We start from the raw sequence: 12,252 nt of genomic DNA, 5'->3' as shown, positions 1-12,252 counted from the left end.
AGGCATCTGGGATATATTAATGAACAAGGCAGACAAACTCTTTGCTGTCATAGATCTTACACACCAAAATTCAAGGCTATTATAATTGAATGTTTTATTAATAAAGAATACTCTTTTTCAATGTTTTCATTTCAAAGTGTATTTTTTGGTATTACTATTGCCATTTCTGTATTCCTTTACTAAACCATATCAATGTATTTTAGCTGTCTCTTTTAAGTAGCATGTAGTTGGATTTTGTCCATAAAGTCAATCAAGAATAGTCTTTTATTAGGAGACCTTAAAGCACTTAGGTATAGTACTATACCTACTGTTTGACAGTATCATTTGTCATCTTGTTTTATTGTTTTATGCTTCCTTTGTAAGCTCTTGTTGTTGTTGTTGTTGTTATGACTACTTAGTGAGTCTTATGAGCCAGGCAATTGGACTTAGCACATGAAAGTTAATACCTATGAACATTTTTGAGTGTTTACAACATGCCAACTACTGTTCTCTAAATGATATTTTTTCATTTAAAACTCACAATCCTACTGCATGGATACTATTTTATAGAAGTTTTATAAAACGAAAAACTTTAGTGATTATAAATATCAATGAAATAGTATATATTCCTTCACGTGTGATAAATTATGCAAACTTTTATACTTCTTTCCCACTTTGAATTATTCACTAGAATTAAGTAGATCTAAGATCCAAATAATGTTATAAATTATTTTGACTGCTCTTTAGATGATTATTTTTGACAACTGCATTCAGTTGTAAACACCATATCTTACTGGTTACATTGCTTTTGAGCAGTCCTTTAAGAAACTGCTTTCCCCTTTTGAATTATTCATTTTTATTCACCTTTCAGTGGGAAGAGTATATTTTTACCTAGAAATCTGTGTGGATGGTACTTTTCCTAAATTTCTGCATGTGTAACTAGGCACAGCATTTCCTTCTTGGCCTGTCTATCTTAAAATTCATGATTACTTTGTCAGTACAGATTCCATTTCTTCTGTTTCATCAATTAACTCTTTTTGTAGGTCAAGTTAAAGATTAAAGTAGCAGAACACCCTTTCTCCACCTGCTTTCTTATTTTTCTATCCAGTGGCCTGACCTAAATAAGGCCAGTATTGGACCTGGACAAGAAGAGTTAAGCCTCAGGCGATGGCTTATTATTTTACCTACATCTCTGCTGCTGCTACCTTTGTGCAGAAGATGCTGTGCTCTTTCTGTCCTGATTCTTGGCATGGCTATGGCTCTCAGGCTCTCCAGTGTCTTTGATTTTCCATTTCCTCCTTACCAGTCTGGCTTCTTTTTTTTTGTTTGTTGTAATTAATTAATTTATTTATTTTTGGCTGTGTTGGGTCTTCGTTTCTGTGCGAGGGCTTTCTCTAGTTGCGGCAAGTGGGGGCCACTCCTCATCACGGTGCGCGGGCCTCTCACTATCGCGGCCTCTCTTGTTGCGGAGCACAGGCTCCAGACGCATAGGCTCAGTAGTTGTGGCTCACGGGCCCAGTTGCTCCACGGCATGTGGGATCTTCCCAGACCAGGGCTCGAACCTGTGTCCCCTGCACTGGCAGGCAGACTCTCAACCACTGCACCACCAGGGAAGCCCACCAGGCTGGTTTCTGATCACCACTAACAAGACTCCTCTGATTTCGGGCCTCATACCTGTCTGGTCTTTGCTGCTTACCTGCTCACCCTGCATTTGACTCATGGTCCCATCTGATACATAGTACCTTTGGGTACCTTAGTTTTCTACCACACTCATATTTCTAGTCAAATTAGAGTATGAATGTAGGCTCAGGAGTTCAAAGCATGGCTCAGCTTCTTGGTAGTTAGTTGATCTAAATAAGCCTTTATAAGCCTTGATTTCCTCATCTACAAAATGCAGATGATCACAGCATCTATCCCAATGTGTTGTGAGGACAGATAAGATAATCAACATAAAGCCTTTAGGGGCAATGCCTAGTCCACAGGAAATAAAAAATATTAACAATTATTAACCAATATTTCAAATAATTTATTATTCTTCCCCACAATTCTTAATCATAATTCTTCATATATTGTAGGAGGGGGAAAAAGCCAGCTTTTTCAAAAGGAGTAATTTGGGGGGAATGCCCAGTTCTGTATGACAAGGTATCATTGGCTCTTCACCTTCTAATTCCTCATTCTGTATTTTATGTTTAATACGTAACATAAAGCTCATTGAAAAGAAAAGAATATTTCAATCATTAACTGTGTTTAGAATAGGAAGCCATTTCTTAACCTGTTGAGAGAGAGAATTTTTAAGGTGGGTAATTATATTGACTTTGATGACTGAGAGTTATATTTTTACCCTATGTTTATACTTCCAGTATCAGTTTAAAAAACTTGGTAGTCATACATAATCACACTGATATGTGTTAGAACAAATAAAATGTGATATAAATATTCTGAAACTATACCACAATTTAGCAGATTATTTATCAATAACCAACAACCTCCTCAATTAAATTACTAGAAACCACCACAGCAAAACAACTGCTAATCCAGAAAATAGGAAATAAGGGAAATGAAAGATGTATAAAAAACATTTGGGAGATATGGAATCTATCCCATGTGTGCTGTAAAGAGCTCGTAATTTAAGAATGCCAAAGCCCAAGTGTGTTAAGAGGGTCTTTCCTCAAAAGTGACATTAATTGCATATCCCACAGATGTTTATTATGTATTCTATTTATATCAAAGTATAATATGTAGTCGAAAATATACAGATTCAATATATTTAAGAGTGATAATAAAACAGTTACTCTGGCCTAGCAAAAACTGTTATTTTTAAACTTCAATTTTTGGTCTTTTTATAAAAGAGTATTTATAATATTAAGTATTAAGAAAACAGTATTGAATCTTTGTATTTGAATCTGCTGTGATTAAGGGTCTTTTGGACTCAAAACAAGACATACTCAGGGATGGAATTGTAGCAGTAATATTTTAGAGGCTTCTGCACAAAAATAATTCCCAAGTGATAAAATCACAGGACATTCTTATTCTCATATTAAAAATGAAGATACCGGGCTTCCCTGGTGGCGCAGTGGTTAGGAATCCGCCTGCCAATGCAGGGGACACGGGTTCGTGCCCCGGTCCGGGAAGATCCCACATGCCGCGGAGCGGCTAGGCCCGTGAGCCACAACTACTGAGCCTGCGCTTCTGGAGCCTGTGCTCCACAACGGGAGAGGCCGCGACAGTGAGTGGCCCCCGCTCGCTGCAACTGGAGAAAGCCCTTGCACAGAAACGAAGACCCAACACAGCCAAAAATAAATAAATTAATTAATTTTAAAAAAGAGAAAAAACAATGAAGATACCAAACAGCAACTCTTAGAAATTACCTTGGAAAGTTGGAAATGATACAGTCAATGTTTTATTTTGGAAATTAGTACGCATGCACTGACAGGCCCCTACAGAACTTAATTTTTAAAAAGTCTAATACTTATCAATAATTGGCAAGCAAAAGACAACTCATGATGTTAATTATCTGAATTAAAGTAAGAGAAATTTCATTTTAGGTGCAACAGGAGTAATCTTTCATAAAGTTAATGAAAAACAGTATAAATTACTTTTAGGAAATATTATTTTATAATATCACTTAGAAAGTATTAAATATTTAATTGCAAATTAACTTTGTTTAACCTAAATAGTAAGTTGATTTAACATTTCCTAACAGAAAAACCAGCTACAATTATCCAGGAGATAATGCACTAAAATACATAAAATAATCGCATTAATAAGCAAATTATTATATAACATTCAAGATTTCAAGGGGTCTTACTCCCATATTTCAAGATAAATATCATCAATTTATTTAAAATTAAGATAAGCTAATTTGGAATGACTTTAGCCAATGTTTGTACAATTAATATTTTTATACTAATTATTAATTCTAATTGTTAAATACATTTATTAGCAAAATGCAACAAATGCATTTATATATGGCATATCTGCTACATCAGGAGACTCCCACATATATTCTCCTACAAAAAAACAGAAGAAAAACTACTTCTAAAAACAGGGTAATTATAAAATCATTTTCTTAAAGGTAACCACACCCATATCAGAGGGCAGATTTAAATAAATTTTAATGTATCATGCAACTGCTAAGATTGACTAAAATTAGAAACCTGGACTCAATATGGGATATAATTTCATTTTGCTAAATAACCCTTTCTCCACCATGTAAACAACTTTCTCCCAACAGCAACAGACAGTAGCGTCAGCAATTATTTAGACTAATATTACTTGCATGATATAAAAGAAACAATTTCAATTCATTCCCATGAGATAAAGACCCACAAAATTTATTACCTTCAAGGACATAAAATTATTGTGCCAAATTGCTATGATCTGTTTCTAAAAGTTTACTCTCCACTTCTACACTATCTCTTGAGAAGCACTGGTGCAAAGGATAACTATTATGTTTCCACTTAAGTAGAAGCTTGTATGCTTCAGTGAAGCAAACACAGAAAGCCAAAGCCAGAGCTGGAAGGGTTCATGAATCACATGGTACATCATATTGACAGAGCCATGATGTCTTAATTCAGTAATTATAATGACAGATAATGACAACAAAAGCAGTGCTAAACATATATTGAATGTTTATTCCAAACTGAACACTGATTTTCATATATTATGATTTAATTTTCATAGGCACTCCATGAAGCAGGTACCACTATTTTTCATCTCCATTACACAGATGAAGAAACCAAGGCTCTAAGTGGTTAAACAGGTCTGTTTCATTTCAAAGCCTGTGCTTCTAACTGCTATTTTATATTATACTGATATTATCCTTCGGGCCCAAAGATTCTAACAGTCATCAATAGGAAATATACAGGTGAGCAGTACAGCTTAGGGTAGCATAAACACATAGGAAAATTCAACCACACTGTCCCACAAATAGAAATAATAAAATCAACTTTAATAAGTGATATGAGTAAGTAAAACTCTTACACTATAAAATGTAGTACAGCCCAATTAAGAGAATGAATGACTTCTTCAAAAATTAAAACAATTACATATTTTTAGATAATGCAGATGAGATTCTATACAAAAATAAAGGGATAACTGAGTCAACTATGGTTACCGCAAGCCCTAATTTTGTTAGTACAGCTGAAAATAAAGTTGAAAGGATTAAGAGTAATTATGTCATGGATCATAGAATTTTATTGGGAAGGTGCTGGCTGGATATCAAAGAAGCTCTATGAATCATTATTATGAAAAGAAAGCTGATGGGAACTAATGTCTGATAAGGAAACCAGAACACACTAGTTATAAATCATTGTACCCAAGTCCATGCCACGACCACCGTAATGTGAAGCACCAGCTTGGCCAAAGAGGTAACAAACAATAGAGCATTCAAAGAAATGATCAACGTGTCCGACGTTAGTTTCTTTCTCCAATATTTAAGACCAATTTCTAGACTCGCAAAAATTCTTGAGGCTATAAAATGGATTTCTGTATTTGAGTAAACCAATTCTTTGAGTGCAGAGTAGAGAGGAATATAGAATCAGCCTCCTTACCTTGCCACTAGGTATTGTAAAATAAATGTTTACTCTATAATCACAAATATATTAGCCAGACTTCAAAGTGTAACAAATGCCAGTTCATTAATAACGTACAGTGCTGCTGAGGACCCATGTTCCCCAGAACTTTCTCACTTCCATTGGGAATGACGGAGCTGCTCTCAGTGATGAAATCAAGCTTAAGTCACAGAAATGAAAACAGGCATCATGAAAACAGGAGAGCAGAAATATGAATTCATATTCATTGAGCATCTACTATGTATATCTCAGTAACACCTTCTCAATTTTCCATGTTCTATCTAGTTGAGAGATGGGATTTGCAGGAAATATCTACCAGGAATCTGCCCAGCACCAGATATAAATGTCATATTGTTTCTATTTAAAGGATCCTTTTGTTGTCTGTAGCACTACACAACTAATTCATATTTATTAAAGTTGCTATCTTTCTAATTTGCCTACTCATATTATAAGCCACTGAATGCATACACACACACAACACAACACACACACATACACACACACACACATCTAAGGGTAAAACTGGCTCCATATTCTGCTATAGCATGTTACAGAAGTCACCTGGCTGAAGATGATTAATGTATTATTTTCACTGTGAGGGACATTTATCTTACTTTTAGAAATGCACTTCTGAGGGCAGAGCAGATAAGCACACTATAAAATGGAAAGAACATGAATATCTTACAGGATAGTTTGGGTTCCGGGCTGGCTTCACTGTGTACAATCAGTGTGACCCCGCACTTCTCAGAATGCTTGGTTTAATGATCTGCTGTTGCCATCTTGAAATTCCCACTAATTTTTTTTTAAAGGGCCATTCATTTTTATTTTACACTGGCTCTGCAGATTATAGAGCCAATTCTGCCTGGATTTGAATTACGACTTCACTGTTCAATATGTGTAAGTTTATTGTAAACCTTAGTTTCTTCCTCTGTAACAAAGTGGTCACGTTAGGTGAAATAGGACATCTGAAAGCAATGAGCACAGAGTCTGGCACACAGAACACAAAAGGAGATATGAAATGAAATGTAGCCGGCATAGCTCTTACTCTTACTTCTATGAATCTGAAACATATAGAAACCACCATAAATCATAATTAGGTGTTGCTGAAATTTAAACTTGAATACTTACAACCCATATATCTGTGGTGCAATTTCTAGTCTGTTCAGGTGCATGTAAAGCTCAATATCATGCTTCTTCAGTAGATGATCCTGGATCTGGTTGACTTTAGTAACAATAGCAACTGTTGGCCCCAAATCCTGTGGTCTAGCAAAGGGGATAGGAGTCATCAGGGTTTCTTTCCCCTAAACACAGGAAAAATGGAACATGTATTATTTCAATGTGAAGTTAACAAACACATGGACATTATTCTTGAACGTATTTATCAATGGAAGTTTAGAGAAGAACCAACAACTACTTTAACCAACTCAGGAAAAAAGCTTAAAATGTGGGACCATAAACTGATCGTCACATAGATGACTGTGCCCATAAAGGCCAGGAAACATCTTCTAAAAATTTTCTACTTGTATTCCCTCGACCAGTTTATCTGGTGCCATTAAGTCTTATAAGATAATTTTGGCTAGAGGTAGTGGTGGCCACTAGTCTATCTGTCCATGGCCAGTTTGTCTCAGCAGCAGCCATAGTACCTAAATGGCACACTCTGAGGAAAATGTATTTCTTGTGGCATAAAAGTTAAACATGAAAAAAAGTAATTGAAAACTGTCTTACTTTGAGCTCTCAAAACAATAAAAAAGTCAAGAAATAAAGCAAACCAGTACTAGAAGAGAAGACATCCTCTAACTGTCCTTTGATCAATTTAAATAGCTGGGTAGAAAGATTTTTAAATTCTTCAGACCAAAAATGTAGCTGACTTAAAAAAAAAAAAAAAAAAAATCTATGTGGGCAGTACAACTTCCGTTCCTGCCACCCAATATTAAGATCTGTAACTCCTTGTAATGCTTTCATGTAAACGTCAACTACCCCTCAAGTCTGATGATATACTCTAATATATTATGTCTGACCTTTCTTCTGATGTTCAGTTCCCAGTTTCTACCTCTCTCCAATACTGGGATTTATAGCATCTTCTTTCATGATTATCTGCCTATCACTCATCCTCAGTCTACTCTAGTTTAAATTCTTGTTTCTGTTTCACAAACGCTGCTTTTTCATACAGTTCTGGTCTCAGTTTAATTTCTACTTACATGCAGTTCCCTGAGTGAGCTCAGTCATTCACAGTGCTTCAACCAAAACCCATTCTCCAAAGACTTCCTAATCTGTATTCGTAACCTAGAACTCTGGAGTGCTTCCCACACGCTCAAATGTCGGCGAAGAATGTTAGATTGCCAAAGGGTCTCGAATTCAGCAGGCCTGCGACTGAGCTCCTCACCTTCCGCTCGAAAGCATGTTCATCCTTTCCCACGCCTACCTCAACCCATCCTCCAATACGAATACGTGGTTTGCCAATTTTAGCTCCTCAGAACCACTCCGGGGACTCTTGCATAGGTCTCTTCTTCGGTGCGAACACCCTGACTTGGGGCCCTAATCATTCCTTTGCTCCTCGTCTTGCTGCCCCCCCAATTTAGCCTGCTTTAAATCCATCTTCCAAAATGCCTGGTGATCTATCTAAAGCAGGTATTACATTATGCCAGATTGCCCTCCTTAGACACTTTTTTTTTTTTTTTTTTTTGGCCACGCTGCGCAGCACGCTTAGTTCCCCAACCGACCAGGGACTGAACCCATGCCCCCTGCAGTGGGAGTGTGGAGTATTAACCACTGGACCGCCAGGGAAGTCCCTCCTTAGACATTTTTAATAGCTTCCCATTATTTTCACTCTGGGAAAAACAAAACGAAACAATTCAAATGCTTTAGCCAGGTCGGCAAGGCTTTCCATCATCTAGTCAGCCTCTGTTCTCACTGTGCTTCCAGAGATACTGGGGATGCCATTCTTTTACCTGAAATATCCCCTCCCCAGTGTTTCCACTGAGGAGCCCCCATGTGTATTTTAAGATTTGGCTCAAGTGCCAGGTCTAGTTCATTATCCTCTTCTCTGCTCCCACAGTATGTGTTTCTACTTCTCTTCCTCCTAAACTGTGAGATCTCTGAAAGGAATAACATCTTCTTGTCACTGGACCGGATTCAGGGGTATAAAGATAAAGAAGGTAAAGCTCTTGCCCTAATCATGGAGGGAAGAATTACACAGAAAAAAAGCTCAGAATTCTGCGTGAGAGCTGTGACTAATCAGCCTGGTAGAAAGCACAGAAGAGAGGAGGGGAGGGTCCTGTGTCAGTACAGGGAGAAGGGGCTCCATCTGTCTGTCCAGGATCATTGCAAGTCTTAAAAAAGAAACACAGCCCTTTGGACTTCCTACAGTGTCTGTCCTAGAGTATTTAGGTCCAAAGGACATAAGACCATATTAATCTTTAGGGCTCAATTCACTGTTGTTAATTTGTATAGACAGGAGAAAGGGAAACCTCTATATTGTGCTCATTTATTATAAAAATAGTACATCCAAAACACATTTTTCTGATTTTGTAACATCTAGTACTCTCTTCAAATAATAGGATGCTTTAACTTAAAAAGATTTCCCCTGAGCTCAGAATACTTTATAGTAAAAGCTCTTAAACTTAAAAAACTTGAAAGTAATGTTTCTGGTCACTTAATGCTAAACAGCATAGCTTATCTAACAGTAAAAAATCAAAAACAGTGAAGATAGAGTTAAGGTAAAACACTTCCTTATCTTCAGGATTTCTTATTATAAAGAATGCTACTTGCATTTAACATATATGATCAAATGAGACAGCCACAACTACCGATAAAACTAGAAAACTTTTCTAACCACTTATTAGTGGTACGCAAAGTGTGTTCTACAGATCAGTGCCAGGCCACAGACTGAGCAATGCAGCAAGATAATGATTTCACACCATTACGTAAACCAACACACTGCTTCCATCATCAAGAAAGTCTTATTATAAAAAGTATGTCGCTAAACTAGCCAGCATGCACGGTGATATGACTGAATTTTCTGAGGAACTAGAAGACCTGCACGATGGAGTGATACATCAATTTCTCGAACTTCTTTTTAAAAAGATGATCATATCATGAAAAAGAACAAAAAGGGGAGGATGAAAAAGGGATTCACTAGATACGCTTTTTAGGAATATATTATGCACTGATACACACAAATAATTAATATAAATTCTCAGAGGTCACATCTATGTGTTCTTTGATAAAATAAATGTCTTTGTGCTGTCTTAGCCATTCTCATGACATGATTCAGTGAAAGCAACATGAATAAGTAAAAGTAAAAACTGGCAGCCCTCTCATTTTTATCATCCAGTTTCTCAGATGCTGTGAATCAGTTATAAAATACAAAATGACCACTGCGTAAAACGATCATGAGGCCTGTTAATTAAATGTCTTCAAAAACTCTGCTCAAAATCTGATGTTCACATAAGTCTATGATTCCATCAGATCACCTGCTGAGAATACAGAGCTACTGTTCATCACACATGCTTACAGCAAGCTTCCCCTGTAACAACCCTTACGGAATGGAGCATGGTGATATACAGCTGGAGTAAGACTTTATCACCTAAGCTCGGGGTAGACAAACTTTCTCTGGAAAGAGCCAGATGGTAAACATTTGAGACGTTCCAGGTCACACAGTCTGTGCTGCAACCACCCAGCTCTGCCTTTGTAACGAGAAAGCAGCCGAAGACAGTAAGTAAACAAGTAGGCATGGCTGTATCCCCACAAAACTTTTTTTATGGACATGGAAATTTGAATTCTATATAATTTTCATGTCACCAAATACTATTCCTCTTCTGATATTTTTTTCAACCATTTAATAATGTAAAAGCCATTTTTAACTCACAAGCTGTACAAAAACAGATGGCAGGCCAAATTGGCCTGCAGGCAGTAGTTCACCCTGACCTCGACCAAAGGCATAAAAAGCATTAGTTATCCATCTCATTTGCTAAGAGACGGAGTGAAGGGACTGAGTAATACATGGTTTCTAACCAGAACTCATTCAATTATACTAACATAAAATAAATTAGTCATATAGAAAATAATATACCAAAAACTCTTAACAACAGCCCTTGCCAGAATAATTAGCAATTTTTCCAATATTGTGTAATAACAATGAAAAGACCATAATGATCTCTAAGTTAGCATATATGGTTGTTTAAAATGACAGCTAATTCGGCAATACCACTCTTAGAGATATGCCAAGAGAATTGAAAACATACATTCACACAAAAGTTTGTATACAAATGTTCCTAGCAACATTATTCTTAATAGTCAAAAAGTGAAAAGAACCCAAATGTCACCAACTGAGGTATGGAAAAACAAAATGTGGCATATATCTATGCAATGAAACATTATTTAGCCCTGAAAAGGGATGAAGTACTGACACATGCCACAACATGAATGAACAGTGAAAACATGATGCTAAGTGAAAAAAGTCAGTCACAAAAGGTCACATATTGTATGATTCCATTTATATGAAATGTCCAGAATAGGCAAGCCCAAAGGAACAGAAAGTAGATTAGTGATGCCAAAGGCTCTAGGGAGGGGGAAATGGGGAGTGACTGCTACTGGGGCTAGGATTTCCTTTTAGGGTGTTGAAAATGTTTTGAAATTAGACAATGGGGACATTTGCACAACCTTGTGAATACGCTAAAAACCACTAAATTGTACACTTTAAAAAGGTGAATGTTATGGTATGTTAATTATTTCACAACAAAAATTATAGTTAAAGAATAAGGGTAAGAGGGAACCCTCCTACCCTGTTGGTGGGAATGTAAATTGGTAGAGCCACTATGGAGAATGGTATGAAGGTTCCTTAAAAAACTAAAAATAGAATTACCAGGGGACCCAGCAATCCCATTCCTGGGCATACATCCAGAGAAAACTCTAATTCAAAAAGACACATGCACCCTAATGTTCATAGCAGCACTATTTACAAAAGCCAGGACATTGAAGCAACCTAAATGTCCATCAACAGAGGAGTGGATAAAGATGTGGTACATATACACAATGGAATATTACTCAGCCATAAAAAAGAATGAAACTGGACCTACAGATTGTCATTTGAGTGAAGTAAGTCAGAGAGAGAAAGACAAATATCATATGATATCACTTATACGCAGAATCTAAAAAAAGGGTACAAATGAATTTATCTAAAAAACAGAAATAGATTACAGATGTAGAAAACAAACTTATGGTTACAAGAGGTGGGCGGGGGTAAGGATAAATTGGGAGATTGGGATTGACATATACACACTACTATATATAAAATAGATAACTAATAAGGACCTACTGTATAGCACAGGGAACTGTACTCAGTACTCTGTAACAGCCTATATGGGAAAAGAATCTAAAAAAGAGTGGATATATGTATATGTATTACTGATTCACTTTGCTGTACACCTGAAACTAACACAACATTGTAAATCAACTATACGCCAATAAAAGTTATTAGGAAAAAAAAAAAGAATAAGGGTAAGAGAGAGTAAGGATAAATGGTATTGATGCTAAACATATAAATTCAATTTAGTGATGCATTAGTAAAAGCAAAACAACCTATTTGACACAGAGTTTATCTACATACTTCCGTGCCTATCAACTCACCAGGACAGCACAGATCAAGTAGATAAATACTCTTTTCATTCAAAGTTTGTAATAGTTTTTAGGAAATTATATT

At 36.4% G+C, this 12,252-nt stretch overlaps 1 protein-coding gene and 1 long non-coding RNA gene across 20 annotated transcripts in view; one reads left to right on the top strand and one right to left on the bottom strand.

The window, feature by feature from the left end:
- Positions 1-12,252, bottom strand: part of TBC1D5 (TBC1 domain family member 5) — a 535,839-nt gene that overhangs the window by 200,711 nt on the left and 322,876 nt on the right. For all 19 annotated transcript variants that reach the window (XM_082459259.1, XM_082459266.1, XM_082459256.1 and 16 more), the window contains one exon: positions 6,681-6,853. In XM_082459259.1, coding sequence (XP_082315385.1) covers positions 6,681-6,853 — 173 coding nt within the window. The remainder of the gene's footprint in view (positions 1-6,680; positions 6,854-12,252) is intronic.
- The window catches only part of LOC309659515, a 297,583-nt gene that overhangs the window by 54,518 nt on the left and 230,813 nt on the right, over positions 1-12,252 (top strand). The gene's annotated exons all lie outside the window — the stretch shown is intronic.

The sequence above is a fragment of the Balaenoptera physalus genome (assembly GCF_965194825.1).
Source record: "Balaenoptera physalus genome assembly, chromosome: 4".
NCBI lineage: Eukaryota > Metazoa > Chordata > Mammalia > Artiodactyla > Balaenopteridae > Balaenoptera > Balaenoptera physalus.
This window is presented reverse-complemented; position numbering and strand designations above follow the sequence as displayed.